The 23,006-nt window shown below is 35.2% G+C and overlaps 1 protein-coding gene across 2 annotated transcripts in view; it reads left to right on the top strand.

Annotated features, from left to right (window-relative positions):
• The first annotated feature begins 262 nt into the window (after window positions 1-262).
• Window positions 263-23,006, top strand: part of LOC149791885 (collagen alpha-1(XII) chain-like) — a 47,466-nt gene continuing 24,722 nt past the window's right edge. Inside the window, exons 1-5 of one of the 2 annotated variants that reach the window (XM_089969286.1) lie at window positions 263-357; window positions 1,061-1,210; window positions 13,305-13,384; window positions 14,267-14,338; window positions 17,279-17,426. In XM_089969286.1, the coding sequence (XP_089825412.1) occupies window positions 318-357; window positions 1,061-1,210; window positions 13,305-13,384; window positions 14,267-14,338; window positions 17,279-17,426 (490 nt within the window). In that variant the 5' untranslated portion in view covers window positions 263-317. Of the gene's footprint in view, window positions 358-1,060; window positions 1,211-13,304; window positions 13,385-14,266; window positions 14,339-17,278; window positions 17,433-23,006 lie in introns of both variants that reach the window. The other variant, XM_089969285.1, reaches the window with a different exon arrangement.

Here is a 23,006-nt window from a genome sequence, read left to right as displayed (position 1 = left end):
CAACTTTATGGATTTCGTTCCGACATTGAATGAAGTATGACGAAGCTAAGACAGGTAATGCTACAGCATGATCACTCATCCTTTTAGCACAGGACTTAAGATCACATCCGATTTCCTATCTTCTTGTATTCAAACAGTAAGGGTCCGAGTTTTCATATTTATCTGATACCAGCTGACCTAATAATCTCCCCAAGTAGAATATGTATATCCACCAACTCGATCATGACATCGAGGCACGCATGGGTGTGCCCTAATTTCTTAAGTCACGAATCACCTTCTTATCTTTGGATTCGCCACTTTCAGATCTGGAAAAGACAATGACCAGGATGGCTGAATTTTATCTGTTACTCGTAATAGGTAGGTTTTGTACCACTACAAGCTCGACTTTCATTTAAGATAAATATAATATATTTGAAAACAGTACTATTTTAGTCGTACTTTCATAAATTTCATAATTTCGGCGTATTTTATGGCCCTAAAAGTTACTTATCTGCAAAGAAAAGAACACAAGTTAATATAAACTTACATGTTCATCTGCATTCATTCATATCAAATTACACAGCGAGTAGAAGTAAAACATGTGTAACTTTACATATAGAATAGAATGGACCGTGGATGGCAGAGTGGAAAAGCGCTTGACATTATCGATCGTTGACGTTTCACCTCTGCGTGGGTTCAAGTCTCAGACTCGGCCAATGTGGGTATGTGAGAAAGCTGCCCGTAGCTTCCAGTGGGTCGGTGGTTCTTACCAGTATTTTTAATGTTGTTGTTCTTTCTCCACAAGTTATATTGGCTGCCATATATGGCCTTTCTTGCGCTAAGAAATGGTGTTAAACACCAAAACAACAATACCAGTAATACGTAGAAGGAAAAGGGAAGAAAACAAGTGTAAAAAGAAAATTAAGTTCATGGGATAGATGGTGGAATTTGCACCAAGTTATTTTCCATAAATTTCAATACAGAAGACGATCTGTTTTTGCAGTATAAAATAAATTTATATTGCTAAAGCTGAGGTGAGGTCTTCGATGTTACATAAATCTAAAATATTTTTTATTCACAGGGTTGTCACTGACTACCAGGGGCACTTGTCAGTCCGACTGTAAGGACTTGGACACGGAAGCTTGCCGACTAATGGCCCAGAGCAGGCCGAATTTGTGTTCTGATCCGTCGCTGTCCTCCCTGGCTTGTCCCAGGTTCTGTAATCAATGCCGTGAGTAATATTCAAAGATGATAGCATATTACAGTATGTTTCGAGTAATTCACACATTACGCTTTCAAATTGTTTTTAACCCTCGCTGTCTTCCTTGACTTGCCCTATGTTCAATAAGCAAGGTCGTAAATGCTGTTCCAAAACTACGGTTTGTTGCGATATACCTTGGTGAATTATCTGGTTCACAAGGGCTCATATCGTTGCCTATAATTTACCTACAAACCATACTTGTACTATATAATCCTATAATTTTCCTGCAAACCATACGTGTACTATATAATCCTACTATAATTTACCTACAAACCATACATGTATTATATAATCCTATTATAATTTACCTAAAAACCATATAATCATATTATAGACCGCTCCGGTGCGGGAGGTCGCGGGTTCGAATCCCGGCCGAGTCATACCAAAGATTTATAAAAAAAACGGTACTTACAGCTGCCTCGCTTGGTGCTCAGGATTTAGAGGATAGTGTTAGGACTGGGGTGCCCCAGTGCTCTACTTCACTATAAACTGCAACACTGCAGACATCGTAGCGATATGACTGAAAAATACTAAAGCTAAGTTAAAAATACAAATCTGTCTGTCTGTCTGTCTCACACACACATACATACCCTATTTCTATATATATATATATATATATATATATATATATATATATATATATATATATATATATATATATATATATATATATATATATATATATATAATCCTATTATAATTTATGTACAAATCATACATGTACTCACGTGTATGATTAGAGTGGATGTGGGAGGAGGTCAGGGTTCGACTGAACGTGCTCTTATCTTGACCCAGTTAAGTACCTGGCCACCATTGTAAAAGTCCATAGCAATCGATAAGTTTCATCTGAATGTTTCATGATGACAGTTAAGTACCTGGCCACCATTGTAAAAGTCCATAGCAATCGATAAGTTTCATCTGAATGTTTCATGATGACAGTTAAGGTACAACTGTTAAGACTTTGGTTAAACAAAATTAGTATTCTATTTTAAATCAGTAATTTATATTTAATTTAAGATGAGTAAATGCTCATACATGTCCTGTATGACTTTTACCATAAAGTTGTACTGGCTGCTGTTGCTCTCTCTCTCTCTCTCTCTCTCTCTCTCTCTCTCTCTCTCTCTCATGTCATCATAAACGAAAGCGATTATTGGTAGATCATTTTGTGATTGAGCGTTACTTTACTTAGATCCATTTGCATCAGTTGTAAACGATGCCCTATAGCAGGTAAAATCTTTATCATAAGATTTATCGTTTGTTTATTTTATCAATACTACCTATAATAATAACCAATTCTCTATCAATATATTATTTTCTTTTTAAATTAGATTGCTAAACCACATCATGTACATTGTTGTAATTTTCAGCGAATGCAACACATCTTTTTTTTGATTGTATAATTCAAACGGAATAAATAAATAATTGTGACGGTTGCACGCATTGGGGTGGGGTTCTTCCAATATATATTAATTAAATTATGATGAAAGTTCCACCCGGGCTCGCGGGGTTAGAAAGTTAAATTAGTGACGAGGTAGATTTACAGCTCTGAGCCCCCAGTCAGCAATGCCGACGGTTAAATTATAGAGAACACGAAGATGAAGTTCAATTAATAACAATTTAATAAATTCGATAATTTAAAACGATAAACTCTCAATCACCCGTCTTTCCCTCGACCAAGTGACAGCCTAATTCATCCCGTGATTTACAGTGTGAGTTCGATTTTCTCCCTGTCCTTGCGTCTACTCATCTCTTTCTTTCCCGCTAATTCCTTCCTTCCTTCCGTTCCTCCAACACCTCCTTCGACTCCGTTTCCCTCTCGACTATCTCAACCTCCAATTTCGCTCCCAATTTCCTCTTCCTCCCTTCTCTCCCCTTTTCCTCCTAGACTTCAACTTCTCCTGACTTCTCTCCTTTCTTCTCCTTTCCTCCGTCTCTCTATCTGAGACTACGGGACCAAACTGTACTGGTCTGTCCCTCAAAGCTTCCTTATTTGAAGTTGTCTGTACTTAGAATTTCCTGTTCTAAGATATTCCCGCCAATAACGAATGGCTGTTTGGAGTTACTCTATCCTCCTCTGGGCAATCTCTCTAGCGAACTAATTCTTGCCGGAAGACGCGGAGGTATCATTCTAGCCAAATCAGGGTCTCTCCCTTATCTCGATTCTGACTGGGTGGCGCTGTGATCCTGTCCAATCGTCTTAGCGGCCAGTTCAACCTGGCTGTCTGTCTGCAGGGAAAAGAAGTTAAGACACTCCCACTTCTTCAGGCAACTTCTTTTGATCTGGACAAACGTTTCCACATCTAGGTGATAATTCACTATCTGGCGGCCTCGCAGCTCTTAGGTCTGGCTCTCCACTTCTAGCCACGGCAATCTTACGTAAGGGATTAGTGCTAGCCTGCGGCAATATTTAACATCAAACAATGGCTTGTCAGAATTACCTTGATTATACATGTTTCAAACTGGGGCTACTCTGGGTCGGGGTAAACGTGACAATAATAATAGTTTTATTTATAGCTTTTTCACGATTTCATATACATGTATTTCGTTTCTGTTCTCTCTACATGTTAGGTTATGTCTTTTAAACCAACCGTACTCTGCATTTTTGATAGTGTTAGCTGTTACCTTGCTGTTTAAGTTTAGTAATTTTGGCGCTAAAATATTTCACTTCAATTTTAATCTCTTGTTCGTTTTGTAACAGTTTTAAATGTGATTCTAATGTGGTTTTGTCCTCCGGAGATTTTTATATAAAAAAAACATTGTCGAAAGCTAGGTATTTAAACAACTAGCTGAAAATATTGTTAAAAGCTAGGTATTTAAACAAAGGTATTTAAACAACTAGCTGCAAATATTGTTAAAAGCTAGGTATTTAAACAACTAGCTGCAAATATTGTTCAAAGCTAGGTATTTAAACAACTAGCTGCAAATATTGTTAAAAGCTAGGTATTTAAACAACTAGCTGCAAATATTGTTAAAAGCTAGGTATTTAAACAACTGGTTGCAAGTACTGTTGAAAGCTAGGTATTTAAACAACTGGTTACAAGTATTGTTGAAAGCTAGGTATTTAAACAACTAGCTGCAAATATTGTTAAAAGCTAGGTATTTAAACAACTAGCTGCAAATATTGTTAAAAGCTAGGTATTTAAACAACTAGCTGTAAATATTGTTGAAAGCTAGGTATTTAAACAACTGGTTGCAAGTACTGTTGAAAGCTAGGTATTTAAACAACTGGTTGCAAGTATTGTTGAAAGCTAGGTATTTAAACAATTGGTTACAAGTATTGTTGAAAGCTAGGTATTTAAACAACTAGCTGCAAATATTGTTAAAAGCTAGGTATTTAAACAACTGGTTGCAAGTATTTTTGAAAGCTAGGTATTTAAACAACTAGCTGTAAATATTGTTGAAAGCTAGGTATTTAAACAACTGGTTGCAAGTATTTTTGAAAGCTAGGTATTTAAACAACTGGTTGCAAGTATTGTTGAAAGCTAGGTATTTAAACAACTGGTTGCAAGCATTGTTGAAAGCTAGGTATTTTAACAACTGGCTGCAAATATTGTTAAAAGCTAGGTATTTAAACAACTAGCTGCAAATATTGTTAAAAGCTAGGTATTTAAACAGCTAGCTGCAAATATTGTTGAAAGCTAGGTATTTAAACAACCAACTAGCTGTAAATATTGTTGCAAGTATTTTTGAAAGCTAGGTATTTAAACAACTAGTTGCAAGTACTGTTGAAAGCTAGGTATTTAAACAACTGGTTACAAGTATTGTTGAAAGCTAGGTATTTAAACAACTAGCTGCAAATATTGTTAAAAGCTAGGTAGTTAAACAACTAGCTGCAAATATTGTTAAAAGCTAGGTATTTAAACAACTAGCTGTAAATATTGTTGAAAGCTAGGTATTTAAACAACTGGTTGCAAGTACTGTTGAAAGCTAGGTATTTAAACAACTGGTTGCAAGTATTGTTGAAAGCTAGGTATTTAAACAATTGGTTACAAGTATTGTTGAAAGCTAGGTATTTAAACAACTAGCTGTAAATATTGTTGAAAGCTAGGTATTTAAACAACTGGTTGCAAGTATTGTTGAAAGCTAGGTATTTAAACAACTGGTTGCAAGTATTGTTGAAAGCTAGGTATTTAAACAACTGGCTGCAAATATTGTTAAAAGCTAGGTATTTAAACATCTTTTTTTTCTCTTCATTATTTTGGTTACTTACAGCTCACCAGTTATTGTGTACTTTTGAGAGAATGACCTATGTAAGGTGAAGTTGGTTGCATTTAAAACATGCACAATAGAGAGAATGTTGGCATACCTCTATGCTACATTAATGTAACGTGGATGATATTTCTTTGGATATTGTACCTTTGAAAATTGTATATGATCTAAGCACACTGCTAACTAAAATGACTGCTCCATTGTGCTTAAAAATCAGCCTGAATTAGCCTAACGTACACTATCCGTAGCAGCTATTAAAATAGCGAAAATTAATTTTCCCAGACTAGACAATACCAGCTATTAAAAGTGCAATGAATGAATTACCAACTATATAAAATGTAAAAAAAGCTGTTTGCTCTTTTTGTTATACAATTTACCTCTGAAGTTCAGGAAGTGAAAATGACCAAGTGCAGCTAGCAATTTTTTGAAAGGTGCACATCTGGAGTAAGGCCAAGTTGTATAATCTATAACCCATATTACACCCATCAATCACACACCAAAATAAAGGGACTTAAAGGTTCTTTGAACTATACCTAATATATACAAGGTCTTTTTTTAAATAGCCAGTATAACCAGTGAGGACCCAGGGAAATTCTTTTTCTTTAAAATTCTAACCCTATGCAAAATACGAAACTGTAGAGCGCCACGTAATAGATTTTGCATAATATGATTGCAGTTGCATCAGCTGACAAATGTAGGGATGATTTCCATTGGTCAGAATATAACCATGTGATCAGACCCAGTTGCGTTTACTTGTGTATAAACTGTACGGATACCTACTTTATAATAAATTATGTAAATAGAGTCACGTGCAAAGTAGGTAACATAAACACTTAATTAGAAGGCATGAACACTGCATGCCTTTAAAACGAGATATTAGTGGCGGGTTTATATTTTATTCAAAAATTGAATACATTGATTTGACAGAATTAAATAACAAAACTTGGTAACTTTTCTGAAGATGAATAATTCTTTCTTTGACAAGATGTAAAAAAATTCTGGGAAACTCAAAATCTGCAAAGAAGAACAAAGGGGTGAAAGCAATTTCACTTCGGCTCTTTACAAATGAATTTAAAACTATAGGTAAATGGATACTGGGACTAACATTATAACAATTGTACTCACAATCCTATCATGTAAGACGCCGATCCTGATAGTTGCGATTTGGGGATGGGTGCGAAATAGATCCCGCTGCTCCCTCATGGTAACTGTCAGAGTCAATGTCCTGGACTGTTTGACTATTGCCGCCCCCCCCCCCCCCCAAAAAAAAACTATAACCATTTACTGATTGTCTTAATTTCATTTGTAACTAGCAACTCTAGGTAGCCTAAACTGTTAATGAACACGTAAATAAATGTAAAGAAACGAAAATTGGTTACTCACGTGGCTAGAAAATAATGATTCATCCAAGTCACAATAAACTCACGAAGCATCAATTCAAACAGTCTTTTGTATGTTAAACAAAACACATCCTTTGCTTTGAATCCATCTTCTACTCAGAACACATGTGCCAATTTAGATAAAATATTAAGACCATGCTGTGGAACGTTCAAAACTTTAGATCGTCTACCATCGGTAGAATTATTTGTTTGATGCTGACGTACCTATTACGTTACAGATATAAAATCCCTTGTTCTTATAAATAGCTACGTACCAGACCCCTCAACAAAACTTCATACCCTTAAATAAGGCTTGAACACTTATATGAAATATCTTTTAAAAAAATAAAAATTAAAGAATTATTAAGAATTGCAATTATAAGAGTTGCATGTTTTTTTCTGAGTTTATTGTGGTATAAACTGTCAGTTGCCGAATCACACAGCTTACATAACGTACTGCTGGCGTTATTCGCTGTGTGGTTCGGTAACTGACAGTTTATACCACGATAAACTCAGAGAAAGCAACATTAAACTCTTAAATAATCCAGGCTACCACAAGAGCAGAGTTAAAGGTTGCAAGAAAAATTGAGCTGATGGTGTCATTCGTTTCAATAGACATTTGTCTGTTGGTGAAATTTATGGAAATCATTAGCAGAAAGTAAATAAATGCTATACAAAGCAATTTGTCTTTGATTTTCTCTGTACCTTTATAATTGTATATGGCAAAAGACATTAATATGTTGTATAGTCGATTTTGAATTAAATTACAATGACATAATTAGTTTTGCAATTTCTTCGATTTTCAAGTTTCATGTTTGGTCTATTTACATCCTACACAACGTTTTCGAACGTTTACTGTATGTAAATGGGAGAAGATATTAAAGTACTGCATGAGAAACAGAGTTTTTAACATTTTTTGACTTACTCAACTTTAGTAGTAGGTACAAATTGGACTTGGGGTTCAAAGGTAGCCGGCCAGGGTTACAATTGCTATTTATATTTGTAGCCAAGTAACATGCCATTCTCACTTGTACTATAGGATATACAATTCAGGATTGATTAAAACGACTCATATGATAATAGAGAAAATGCAGTGCCACTTGCAGAAACGCAACCTAAGAATCCTTTGGACGCCAATGTTATACAACGCAGTCTTAAAATTATCAGTGTTGTTGTTGTCAGCATGGTTTTACTTGGTGTTTGAATCTGATATGTTGTGTTTAGATTATGTCTTAATGCTATTGTCGGCATAGTCTTAATTGGCTTTTGAATCTGATATGTTATGTTTAGATTATGTCTTAATGTTGTTGTCGGCATAGTCTTAATTGGCTTTTGAATCTGATATGTTGTGTTTAGATTATGTCTTAATGTTGTTGTCGGCATAGTCGTACTTGGCTTTTTGAATCTGATATGTTGTGTTTAGATTATGTCTTAATGATGTTGTCGGCATAGTCTTAATTGGCTTTTGAATGTGATATGTTGTGTTTAGATATGTCTTAGTGTTGTTGTCGGCGTAGTCTTAATTGGCTTTTTGAATCTGATCTGTTGTGTTTAGATTATGTTTTAATGTTGTTCTCGGCATGGTCTTACTTGGCTTTTGAATCTGATATGTTGTGTTTAGATTATGTCTTAATGTTGTTGTCGGCATAGTCTTAATTGGCTTTTGAATCTGATATGTTGTGTTTAGATTATGTCTTAGTGTTCTTGTCGGTATAGTCGTACTTGGCTTTTTGAATCTGATATATTGTGTTTAGATTATGTCTTAATGTTGTTGTCGGCATAGTCTTAATTGGCTTTTGAATCTGATATGTTGTGTTTAGATTATGTCTTAATGTTGTAGTCGGCATAGTCTTAATTGGCTTTTGAATCTGATATGTTGTGTTTAGATTATGTCTTAATGTTGTTGTCGGCATGGTCTTACTTGGCTTTTGAATCTGATATGTTGTGTTTAGATTATGTCTTAATGTTGTAGTCGGCATAGTCTTAATTGGCTTTTGAATCTGATATGTTGTGTTTAGATTGTCTTAATGTTGTAGTCGGCATTGTCTTAATTGGCTTTTGAATCTGATATGTTGTGTTTAGATTATGTCTTAATGTTGTTGTCGGCATAGTCGTACTTGGCTTTTTGAATCTGATATGTTGTGTTTAGATTATGTCCTAATGTTGTTGTCGGCATAGTCGTACTTGACTTTTTGAATCTGATATGTTGTGTTTAGATTATGTCTTAATGTTGTTGTCGGCATAGTCTTAATTGGCTTTTGAATCTGATATGTTGTGTTTAGATTATGTCTTAGTGTTCTTGTCGGTATAGTCGTACTTGGCTTTTTGAATCTGATATATTGTGTTTAGATTATGTCTTAATGTTGTTGTCGGCATAGTCTTAATTGGCTTTTGAATCTGATATGTTGTGTTTAGATTATGTCTTAATGTTGTAGTCGGCATAGTCTTAATTGGCTTTTGAATCTGATATGTTGTGTTTAGATTATGTCTTAATGTTGTTGTCGGCATGGTCTTACTTGGCTTTTGAATCTGATATGTTGTGTTTAGATTATGTCTTAATGTTGTAGTCGGCATAGTCTTAATTGGCTTTTGAATCTGATATGTTGTGTTTAGATTGTCTTAATGTTGTAGTCGGCATAGTCTTAATTGGCTTTTGAATCTGATATGTTGTGTTTAGATTATGTCTTAATGTTGTTGTCGGCATAGTCGTACTTGGCTTTTTGAATCTGATATGTTGTGTTTAGATTATGTCCTAATGTTGTTGTCGGCATAGTCGTACTTGACTTTTTGAATCTGATATGTTGTGTTTAGATTATGTCTTAATGTTGTTGTCGGCATAGTCTTAATTGGCTTTTGAATCTGATATGTTGTGTTTAGATTATGTCTTAATGTTGTTGTCGACATAGTCTTAATTGGCTTTTGAATCTGATATGTTGTGTTTAGATTATGTCTTAATGTTGTTGTCGGCATAGTCTTAATTGGCTTTTTGAATCTGATATGTTGTGTTTAGATTATGTCTTAATGTTGTTGTCGGCGTAGTCTTAATTGGCTTTTGAATCTGATATGTTGTGTTTAGATTGTGTCTTAATGTTGTTTTCAGCAATGTCGCAATTTTTCGTATATTTTCCTTAACCTATTATCAATAGCTTTGTGAAGATTTTAAGAGGTTGATGTGTTTTAAATTTAGTGTAATGTATGTTCTGTTTTGTGCCGGTGCTCCTAATATTCCTTCATCTGTCTGACTGTTACTATCTGCATGTACTTTGAAGAAGTTCTAAAAGCATATTTCCTGGTCTGGTTTTGTTTTTTTATACTAATATTTACTTTGTATTGCAAGTTACCTTTATGGTAAAAGCACCAGTCATAACTAGATTTGCATGAAGTGTTGCTCTATGTCGTTTGATAAGTAAAGCCACTTTTTTTATTAAAGAGCTCAGTAAGTTACGAGATTAATCTATTTTATCTCCAGTCATAATGATGATGACTTTTAAACTTATGGGAGACCTTGATAAACTATTTCAAGACATTGTCAAGTTTATTGTGATTATTGTCGTTGGGGTTAAATCATCTTCACCTTGTAGAGGTATTTACCTCTAGGAAACAGTTTTCATATTTGAAGTAGGTATGAATGATGTAAACAGATGTAACATGTTCAAGGAACACTTCGATCTCCTAAATGACAGAACAATAAACCGCCATGCCCATTTTGTTTGAATCAGTCTTGGTTTCATATTCCATGAAGCCTTGTATCTATTCATTGAATCTTCGCTATCAAATTTTAATTTGTACGTATCTAAAGAGTTTAATGTTTTGTGTGTCAGAAAGATCATAGCTGTGTAATATAAACTTTATCTTGATAAATATATTTTACATAGCAGAATCGAACTAATCTTTAACCTGAATTGAACTAATCATTAACCTGAATTATTAATTGAACTAATAATTAATTTGAATTATTAATTGAACTAATCATTGACCTAAATTATTAAATGAACTAATCATTAACCTGAATTATTAATTGAACTAATCAATAATCTGAATTATTAATTGAACTAATCATTAACCTGAATTATTAATTGAACTAATCATTAATCTGAATTGAACTAATCATTAATCTGAATTATTAATTTAATTAATCATTAATCTGAATTATTAATTTAATTAATCATTAACCTGAATTATTAATTGAATCAATCATTAACCTGAATTATTAATTGAATTAATCATTAATCTGAATTATTAATTGAAATAATCATTAACCTGAATTATTAATTAAACTAATCATTAACCTGAATTATTAATTGAATTAATCATTAACCTGAATTATTAATTGAATTAATCATTAATCTGAATTGAACTAATCATTAATCTGAATTATTAATTGAATTAATCATTGACCTGAATTATTAATTGAATTAATCATTAATCTGACTTATTAATTGAATTAATCATTAACCTGAATTATCAATTTAACTAATCATTAATCTGAATTTAACTAATCATTCATATGGATTATCAATTCAATTAATCATTAACCTGAATTATTAATTTTATTAATCATTAATCTGAATTATTAATTGAACTAATCATTAATCTGAATTATTAATTGAACTAATCATTAACCTGCATTATTAATTGAACTAATCATTAACCTGAATTATTAATTGAATTAATCATTAATTTGAATTATTAATTGAACTAATCATTAATCTGAATTATTAATTGAACTAATCATTAATCTGAATTATTAATTAAACTAATCGTTAATCTGAATTATTAATTGAGCTAATCATTAATCTGAATTATTAATTGAACTAATCAATAATCTGAATTATTAATTGAACTAATCATTAACCTGAATTATTAATTGAACTGATCATTAATCTGAATTTAACTAATCATTAATCTGGATTATTAATTGAATTAATCATTAACCTGAATTACTAATTGAACTAATCATTAATCTGAATTTAACTAATCATTACACCGAATTATTAATTTAATTAATCATTAATCTGGATTATTAATTGAATTAATCATTAACCTGAATTATTAATTGAACTAATCATTAACCTGAAATATTAATTTAATTATTCATTAATCTGTGTTGAGCTAATAATTAATTTGGAATCACAGAACAATGAGAATATGACATTTTTCTTATTTGTTTGATTTGTTTTTAAAAATGTAGGGGCCATAACTTTATCTTAACTATTACGTTAAAGAACCTCCTTGGACTGTTTATGGACATTCAGTTGTAAAAATTCTTGGTTGAGTTAACACTCATATCTTTTCATTTCCTTCACTATAATGCCATTTTAATTTCGCCGAGTTTAGAAACTCGTTACATCTCTGGCATTTTATATTTTGATTGCAATTTCCTTTATTCATTTTTCTTTCTCTGCTGTGCTTTTTGCATTTTACATCTGCTTCAATACACGATTCCTGGGCGCGATTGCTGATTTTGGTTGATTTCGTACTAATTCTGTATAATTAAAGGTGTGATAGACGTGTTAGAAATACCAAAGAAATGTGATTTGAAGTGCAGTTTCTATATTTATTTGAAAACCTTGAACAATGTTTAAATCTCATCATTACTCGATCAACATTTTTGTGATTTCCATTACCTTTTATTTTGTTGAAAATCTCAAACATCTGTTTGTAGTGTTTTATATAGTATTTATTTGTCTTTTTTAATGTAGCTGGAATCGACTTCATATTTTTTAAGTTATGTAATTTAACTTCTTTAGAAATGTAATTTATAATCCTGCCAGGTCATAGGTTAAACTGATCACATTTTTCACGTGTAACAATTTGCTATTTACCTGTGAGGTACTTGCATGTGCATTTTGCTTTCCCCCCCACTCCCAAATAACAAATAGTCGAGTGTTCGATTCATCTGTGTATGTGTTCGATCAATTATATTGTTTTGCACGCTTTACACCGAGAACAAACACGGAGAGCTTTACACCATTGTCAGTGTGTACCATTTCTCTAACTCGAAAGTTAGTATATTTCAGGAACGCCAAAAGTGGTATAGTTACTTAACATTATTCTCCTTATTTGAATTATCTGTACTCATTTGATATTAAAATCAGGACATTATTTAGTCTAAATGGGTAACTAATCTTAATTTATGATAAGATAGGCTACATTAAAAGTTCCATATACTAAGGAGACAGTGGTGGCGGATTTTTTGAAGCTTGCTCCTGCCGTTGAATTTGCTGCTCATGCTTATGTTGAACACCAGTATCATACAAATTCCTACTGTATGTTACAGCTCTTCTGTTGAACACCAGTGTCATGCAAATTCGTACTGTATGTTACAGCTCTTCTGTTGAACACCAGTGTCATGCAAATTCCTACTGTATGTTACAGCTCTTATGTTGAACACCAGTGTCATGCAAATTCGTACTGTATGTTACAGCTCTTCTGTTGAACACCAGTGTCATGCAAATTCGTACTGTATGTTACAGCTCTTCTCTGCTACGACTGTCCTGTTCCTCTCAGAGATCCCAAACTATGCAACACCACTTCCACATGCGCTGCGAACGAGGTAAGAATATTTATATTTTTCGAGCAATTGTTTTTTTAAAAATATTTTGCTAAATCCCGCTTCACGAAAGACTCATCATACGTTTGTTTTCTAAAACATTTCGGTTGATTCCAGCAAAACTTGAAATGCAGTCGACCTCGATTATAACGTACCCGCTTCACTCGAACTTCAGTTCAGTTAGGGAAAATTGCATGTATAAAGAAGGCGACCATTTTAATATAATGACAGCAGTTCAGGAAAATAGCTGAGTACTTATAACTGCTACGCAAATGCAATGTAACCTTGCATAAAATGTTGTTTTCACATTTTGACGCAGTGAATTCCTGCTGTCACTTACTATAGTTACTATGAATTTCTGTTGATTTTAGTCTAAATGTGGTTGACTTTTATGTCTTTCATACCTCATTCCGGCCCTATGGATGGATGCATACCTACCTACCTACCTACCTACCTACCTACTTACCTACCTACGTACATACATACATACATACATACATACATACATACATACATACATACATACGTACGTACGTACGTACGTACGTACGTACGTACGTACATACATACGTACGTACGTACGTACGTACGTACGTACGTACGTACGTACGTACGTACATACATACATACATACATACATACATACATACATACATACATACATACATACATATTATTACCTTTATAAACAGGAGACCTTTAAGAATTCTCGTGGGCAAGACTGACATTGCCCATTGTACCATTAAAACAAAGACGCAGGGCTAATTTGGCCAAATGTGGGAAAATAGTTTTACATCAAAATGTTATAGCGTTTGTCAATTTCATGAATATCAATTCTTGCAGATGTGTATAATGTTTCAATAAATGTATTATATATCATTTCAGACATGCTTGCTAAAAGAACTGAAATCATTTGATGGACACCATGAATACCTAATGTCGTGTGCCAGCCGTGAGGTATATATATATATATATATATATATATATATATATATATATATATATATATATATATATATATATATATATATATATATATATATATATATATATATATATATATAGAGAGAGAGAGAGAGAGAGAGAGAGAGAGAGACAGACAGACAGAGAGAATCTGTTGTTACTGCTGAAACTTGAATTTAAATTTTCAGATATTTTTTTTCAGGACAAGAAATTCATACTTTGTTTTATGTATTTCAATGCTTATGAGAGACTTTGTACAAGTACACCGCATGTTTACCGCTTGCATGTTGAAATTTATTATATATTTCAAAATGAGATATTGAAATAAATCAGTAGTAAAAAATGATATCAACACAGTGGCCATACCACTTCTATCGATATAAGTTTTATAACTACTTTCTTCTCATTTTTATTGAATATATTTGCCCTTATTATGTCATTCAAATCAGTGTTTAGGTATGTTCTAGTCTTCTTCTTCGCTTTATCAGGATGAACAGATCTTAAAATGAATCAAGACTGTTGACGCTTTAGTATATATTTTTCTAATCAATAAGTTGGAACTTTAAAAATGCCTAAAAACGAACGCCAGACAAAAAAACGTAGGCTTCAGGTATAATCTTTTTATTTAAAGTTAGCTTCCCTAATGAATGATGAAATGATCTGTTGCTATTCGATATTCTGTCACCCATACTGTATTGTATGCCTTTTACATTAGACGACAAACGGTACACTATTACCCATACTGTATTGTATGCCTTTCACACTAGACGACAAACGGTACACCCATACTGTATTGTATGCCTTTTACACTAGACGACAAACGGTACACCCATACTGTATTGTATGCCTTTCACACTAGACGACAAACGGTACACCCATACTGTATTGTATGCCTTTTACACTAGACGACAAACGGTACACCCATACTGTATTGTATGCCTTTTACATTAGACGACAAACGGTAAACTATTACCCATACTGTATTGTATGCCTTTCACACTAGACGACAAACGGTACACCCATACTGTATTGTATGCCTTTTACACTAGACGACAAACGGTACACCCATACTGTATTGTATGCCTTTTACACTAGACGACAAACGGTACACCCATACTGTATTGTATGCCTTTTACACTAGACGACAAACGGTACACTATTTTAGGAATGACTTTTGGCTAAATATAATAATAAAGTTGTTAAGTAGCGATTGCAACTCTAAACACAATAAAAAATGAAAAAGATGGATTAATCGCGCATTGATGAGATTTAATTGTAAACCGAAATTAAGTGACAATTGAAATTTGGGTGTAGCTTCTGTAACCAAACTAGACTGCAAGCTTGACAAGGTAAAAAATGTAGAATGCAGAGATGAACAAAATAAATAACCACAATCCGTATAAGTAAACTCATTAAAATAAAGCTACGCTCTGAGATCCGTCGGATGTGATTCCTTTCTACCGTGCTCCGGCCCCAACAATATTCTCTGCATGAATTCGCACAAGAAGAGTGTAAACAAATCAAATAGCTCTTCATTTTATTTGGAGAAAAATCATTATTTGACAAAATACAAAATTTGAAGCATGTTATTGTAAATTTTGGTATGATGTAGCAATACAGTCGTTAATCACACTGGCACATAACAGAGAAAAACATTCCATTCAAATCGGCACTTTACAAATATTGTTACAAACAAGGGGTATTTGCTTTGACCGAGCGGTGTTAATCCCTGGCGCGATTCCGCTAGAAGTCATCAGTTTACCCCAAATTTCCAAAGACTTCCATGCAACTTCTGTTATAAATTAGAAAGCCCAACGTGTATATTCTATAAATAATTTTACTTTAATTTTTGATAATACACAACCACAGAAATCACAACTTTCAAATTGTCTATCAACCGCACAGCTGCATGGTTTCTCTTCATCAACTTTGCGGACCGTCAGCATTTCACGCTGTAAGACTCTACAACTTTCCCAAACACAGGGAACTATGTTTACTACGCCACCTTAGGCCAGTTGAATCTGGCTCCGGACCACATTTCGCCTGTAAAATTGCATCACATTTGCCACCATGGCGAAACAAAGGTATTGTTTGTTCCATTGTTTAATTTACCAGTCTCCAACCATAAATACTGCACCTGCAGTCACACAACCAATGTACACACTAGATTTTAATAGGGACTATGGAATGACAGGGACACTCTTCGGCTCTGACTTTAATTCACCAAAAGTAAACCATGGCATCAAAGAATCTCACTAGCACTTCACTCTGTGACGTTGGCTCATAGTAATTGGCTAATTATTTCTGGTTAAGGGATATTTCCACTGGACAGAGTTCCAATAATGAAACAAGTAATCACAAAAATCTAAGAATTCCTTAAAATGGGGCGCTATATCCAAATGCGCATACTCCAAATTTATTACAATATATACAGTAAAAAGAAAATCTACGTTTTTGAGGTGATGTAAGGAAACAGAGCACTCTTGAAGTGGAAACATTTTGTATTGTAACTCACGTCTTCCCCACTCGTGACAATATAATTCTTCACACTTTACTTGTGAAATGCTTCCTTCCCTCTAGTCAAAAGTCGTAGATATTCTCTACATTCTACTAAACACATATAACAGCAAGACAGAACTCCACTTTAAGATGTAGGCCTATTTATCAGTTGTGAAAGGCAAATATTGTTGGTTGCAAAATTTAATGTTTAACAAGAATAATATGTTATGTATTGAATATGTAGATTGCAGAATGTATATGCGTGTTTCATAACCAAAACAAGTACAATTTACAACAACATCAACTACCACAAACACTACTGTAGTACAATGTAGTACAATTTACAACAACATCAACTACCACAAACACTACTGTAGTACAATAACACCACTGCTGTTGCTACTACTGCTGTTGCTGCTTTTACTACTTCTTTAGGTCTGCGAAGGAGGTGGTCTGGGCTTTGTCTTTGGTAAGCGTGATGTAAGCCTTTCGTGCTGTACAACCGATTATTGTAACAACCCCTTGTTGACATCGACGACTGCTCCAACCTCCACCACTACTGCCTCTGCAATTATACCTGCTGGTAATGGTATGTGGTTTATACATACATGATAAATATCATTAGTCACAAACTTCTATTCCACCATAGACCTGAAGTGAATAGGTTTATTGTGTGCATTCAGGCGTTAACGGTACATGATACACTTACACGAGTTAGTAAACATTACTCATGGTACATGATACACTTACACGAGTTAGCAAACATTACTTTAAGTTCATGATACACCTTTACTAGTTAGAAAACATTACCTAAGATAAACGAGACATCTTAAAGCTGTAACAAACGAGTCTCTTGCGTGCATTCATGTGTCAGTCTTTGAACTGACTCCTGAAACCCATGATATAATTCTTGACGGTGTTAGTATAATGATAATAGGAAGTCTTCCTCACATTTTTAAAGATGAACTTCAGAACTGAAATCTATTTTAGCGTATGTTCGTACATGGGCGCTAACTATCTGGCCATTCTGTTTTCGGCTGAAATTCTTCATATCTCCAGTTGTATCGAGCTTATCATTTCCAAATAAGCATTACAAAATAATTTCATTCATACTTAAATCTGGATATGTGAGTTAGTCAGCAATAAAAATGTACCCGGATTTTCTACATACAATCCAGTGACACGTGATTTTCCACGTGAAACATGTTATTACGTCAAATACTATTTAAACATTTGTTTTCGAACACCACATGCAGTTGTTTGCCCGTACTAGTCAGTTGGCATCAAAACAATATTGTGCATACATCGATTTTTGACTGCATATGCATAGCACATAGATATGAATCCTTGTAAAAGGCATTTTCATCCCATTTCCTTATATATAGTCAAATCGCGTTGCTGAGAATACTCTTAAAAACAAACAACTAGTATAATTTGATGCTGCAACTCCAGACCCTTTCGGCAACAACAGTAAAAAGTGTTTAAATAAGGACTGGCATTTAACAAAAAGGACAATTATTAGACTGAGACAATACGTAAAAATATAGATATTGATTTTAAAGTCTTTGGACATCAATGACAGAGAAATATGTAAAACAAATAGTATTTTAAAACATCTTCGCGGAGTATCAAACAACTCGCGGACTCCCGTTCTGTATTTGGATCTCATTTTCAATAACTAAACAGTCACAGTTAGTCCGATCATTATCAGCTGCAATTTCAGGTAACTCCTTTGGCTCAGTTAAATCCAAGATTCGCTTCTGTCGAGCAGCCAGAGAGTGGACGGGTCGAATACATTTTTCCTTATCCATGACTTGCATGCAAGGTTTTGTTTCATTATCATGCTAATGAAATGAGATTGCCCTATACTCAGTTTTCTTGTTTCGGTCCTCTATTCTAATTGCCACAATAACTACTCTCAGTTAATTACTCCTTATCGATGATCGTAGGTACCGCTGATCAATAATGTTTCAACCCATGTATTAATCGCCACGACATTTTTTAAATTCTACCCCTGTATCGACATTTCTTTTAATGAAAGGACAATTCGACAAACGCAGCTAACTCGACAGTGGATCTCGTGAGAATGAGACCAGATGTAAACCGGTATGTATGTATGTATGTATGTATGTATGAACAATGCAACCTTCTCTAACCACTCCCTAATTTGGTGAATCATTTCATAAACCTTTCACAGTGAAAGATGTTACTGCTATGTGATCACGTTTAAGTTTCTATAGTTCTGTCTACATGTCAAGACTTATTGTTTAGGATATCTGCCCTATTGTATCTTATTAAAGAACTGCTTCTCAAGTTTGTTCCTATCAAAATATACGCAGGGGAGCATATTTTTTCAGTTGTGTTGTTTGATATTCCTGTAGCCTAAGGTGAGATTTTTATCTACTTTATTTTCATCTATTGACCATAGACTTAACTGTGTTCATATTTCCTTTACAGTTGCTAGTCCATTGAAATTTAGGGTATTTCGTACCTTCCAAATTGGGAACCACTGATCTAGATAATACTTTAGAACAGGTTGACGTGATGTAAATTGTATAGTTTCATAAAAATTTGCTGATGATTTGGGGTCCATTCCCAGGTTGTTCTCTTGTTCAGAAGTAGTTAATGGGGATACTTTAGCGACAATGGGACTTTAATGTTAAAATAGGGGGGTTGTACCCTGGCGACAATGGAAAATGTAACATTAGAGAAAAAAGTTTGTACCCTGGCGACAAGGGGAATTTAACATGGGGAATAAATCGTGGGACTGTTGAGCGCCAAGGGGAATTGAACATGGGGAATAGAGTTTGGGACTGTTAAGTGACAAGGGAAAATGGAACAAGGTCGGGACCCTATTTTAAAAAAATAAAAAATAAAATAAAAAAAGGGGTAGGCAATTGAAAGTCTATCTCTTTTCGAGAGATTGGAGTAGCCCTGAAAAGGGCCTTTGGTTTTTTGTTAATGTACCCATTAACATAAGGGGCACCGCATTGGTCTTCTTCTTGTCCTTAGGTTGCGTCTCACTGTAGGACCGTAAATCAGGACTCTTTTGAGGCATCCTTGTCTTTCTACGTAGATGCTACGTATCCACAGACTGGTGTCTGTCCTATGGACAACTGTCCAGTTGGATCGGACATACATGGGTATGTCCGTCCGGAACATCATCGTTGACACAAGGGTGGAAGAGTGTACGTCGGTCCACATGTTGAGGCGCCGAGAACAGGTGAATCAATGCAGTGAACTGCGATTATTTATAGGTAGAGGTAGGATTGAAACGGATTGAGTATGTTGACCAATCCAAACACGCGTTACAAAATTCAGTCAGCCCGCATCCAATCCGAAGAGAGCAGTCTGTGACGTCACGTGGTCTATATAGATTCGCTAGCGCCTGTGTGCAGTCAATCTAAGCGACAGTTATTCAACATGAAGGAAACTCAGAAAACGATAAATTGGGGTGCACCAGCAGTGGATACCACCCAAGGGAACCCGGACTTACTTTCAGAAGGGGTGAATTGGGATTTTGTGGATTTTCTTACCTCGCAAGAATTTGTTCCGGAACCTTCGTCTCCTTCTTCATTACCGCACGTGGAGAATTTTAGACAGAGACAGAAAGAAGAATTGGAGAAATTTATGCAACAGCAAAAGGAAGCGGAACACGCTTTTCTCCTACAGCAACAACAGCAAGAAGAAGAGGTAAGAAAAAAAAACAACAACAAGAAGAAGCAGCAAAGAAACAAGGGTGTGAAAATCAAACGGTCACGGTATTGTTAGACATTTTAGCGGAGTTAAGAAGTCTGAAACAAATGTATCAGACTTCTTTATTACGACCGAAGAGAATACGACCTTCCTGAGCTAAACACGCCAACCCTGTGACTAAGCCTACCGTGCCACCCTTAGTGATTTCAACCAAATCATCATCATCATCATCAACAGTACGCAGTCCAGAAGTAGGCCTTGGTCGTGGCAAAGGCTTAAGGCAGTTAAAGTTGATTGCTTAAACTCACCCCTACACCAAAAAAGGCCCTTTTCAGGGCCACCCACATTTCTCGAAAAGAGATAGACTTTCAATTGCCAATAACTCAAAAAAAACAAACCATTTTACCCCGATAGTACGTGTCTGTGTATGAGTGTGTGAGTGTACGTTCTTATTTTAAAATCAAAATCTAAAGACACTTACCTTTTATACCTAATTTATTCTTTTATAAATATTTACAATCCAATTCACAACAGAGTACTTTAAAAAGTTCATACACTTCTTCTGTCTCATTGTTTAGTCTCTCTGTTTTTTAAATTTCTTCACCGTCACATTCTTTTCCTCCTCTTACTCCTCACTTTCTTCCCTTCTTCTTTTCTTCTCCTCTTTCTTTTTCTTTACCTGGCTGCTTTCTTCCTCTGAAGAATCCCTCTCTTCTTCTGAAGAATCCCTCTTTTCTTCTGACTCCTCTTGTTTCTTTTTTGGTCAATCTGGAGACCAATGTCCTTTTTCTTGACAATAATAAGAGGTATCTTGACTTTTGTCTTTTCTAGCCCCCTTTTTTTTTTTGACGGTCTGGACACTCTGAAGACCAATGCCCTTTCTTCTGACAGATATAGCAAGTATCTTGACTTTTATCTCGCAAGGAAGGAGAGTAGTCCGTCGGCTGGTCTGAAGAGAATTTTCTAATGACCCCTCGCAAAGCTCTGATGAATTGTTCGATTTGTGTAGTCTCTTCCATCGTTGTGCTCTGTTTGAGAGTGAAATGAATAGTGAAAGGACAAGACACACACCCTTTTATATACGCTGGTCTGCCATGACTATAAATTAGTCTTTGGTGTTTAAACTTTAGTCATTTGACGTTTTGCACTCAAGATGAAACGATCTAATTCATTTGAGAAGAAAGAAGAAGAAAGTAAGAGGCAGAAACGTGATCTATCGCCTCGTACCAGGGCTGAAGTCTTGGCACAAATTCATGCCAGTGATTTTGAAGAGGACATGAATGAACCAGAATCCAAACTCTCTAAAAAAGTTCACCACCCTTAGTCAACCCTGAAAAGTACTATTCCATTCGAGAGACGGAAAAGCGCTCCTCTAGAAAATTTAGAACCACGGCTTACAAATACACGGTGAAGTTTAAAGATTTCAAGGCTGAAGTACCGTTAGAGAAAGCAGAAGGGTTCATCACCGGGGTGTGGGATTCTTTGCTCACCACACTCAAGCGACAATGTCAACCCAAAGAAGACGATCGCTTGAGACTTTCCATGCAACACGACGGTTTGAAATCCCCTGTTTGGATCGAGTTTAGCAGCCCTGCAGAATTGACTGCTTCCAAAGTCATGGACAAGATTCAACACGTACAACAATCCAATGACCAGTTTGACATCACCGATGGAAAAGACACACTGGACATGACTCACGTCTCTCCTCCTCAAGGGACTGGCCGCAAAAAAGTCTTATTGGTGAACGACCTTCGCAGCACCAAAAAGAGTCTCGTCCGAATTCACAACCCTCAAGACCAGATGTGTTTAGCCCGTGCCATCGTGGTGGGACGAACCTATGCCAACAAGAACGACACGGTAGAATGGAAAAGAACCTGGAAAACTATTCAACGATCCGACCGAGCCAAACAACGAAGTGAAGCAGAACTCCTGTTGCAACAAGCCGGCCTGTCCACAGACACACCCTGTGGCATTCCTGAGATGCAAACATTGCAAGATATTTTAGCTCCACGCTACACCTTAAAAGTGCACCCTCAAGAAATGCGTGGGCCTCTGTTGTTTCGAGGGAAAGACTTTAAGGACGGAAAATACATTCATGTCTATCATCACGATGACCATTTCGATACCATTACCAGTATCATCGGATTCCTGGGATACGGTTATTACTGTGAGAAATGTGACTATGGCTATAACAATCGAGAGCAACAGAAGCATTGTGGCTCGAAATGCTCAAGATGTTTGGCCTCTCCACCCTGTCTGAGCGAAGGGCAAGAACCAGTGCATTGTTCAACTTGTCAGCGCACGTTTGTCAGCCCTGCCTGTTACCAACAACATTTGAAGGCGCAAGGTTCACAGAAGAAATGCGCTTGTCAACTGCTGAGATTGTGTCCCGCGTGTGGACAAGGCATACGTGCCAATAGTGCCAAGGCACACGTATGTTCAGGAAAGAAAAAATGTCACATTTGTC

Source organism: Sinohyriopsis cumingii, chromosome 9 (assembly GCF_028554795.1).
Source record: "Sinohyriopsis cumingii isolate HCF-2022 chromosome 9, ASM2855479v2, whole genome shotgun sequence".
Lineage (NCBI taxonomy): Eukaryota > Metazoa > Mollusca > Bivalvia > Unionida > Unionidae > Sinohyriopsis > Sinohyriopsis cumingii.
Note: the sequence above shows the minus strand (reverse complement) of the source record. Positions and strands in the feature narration are given on the sequence as shown.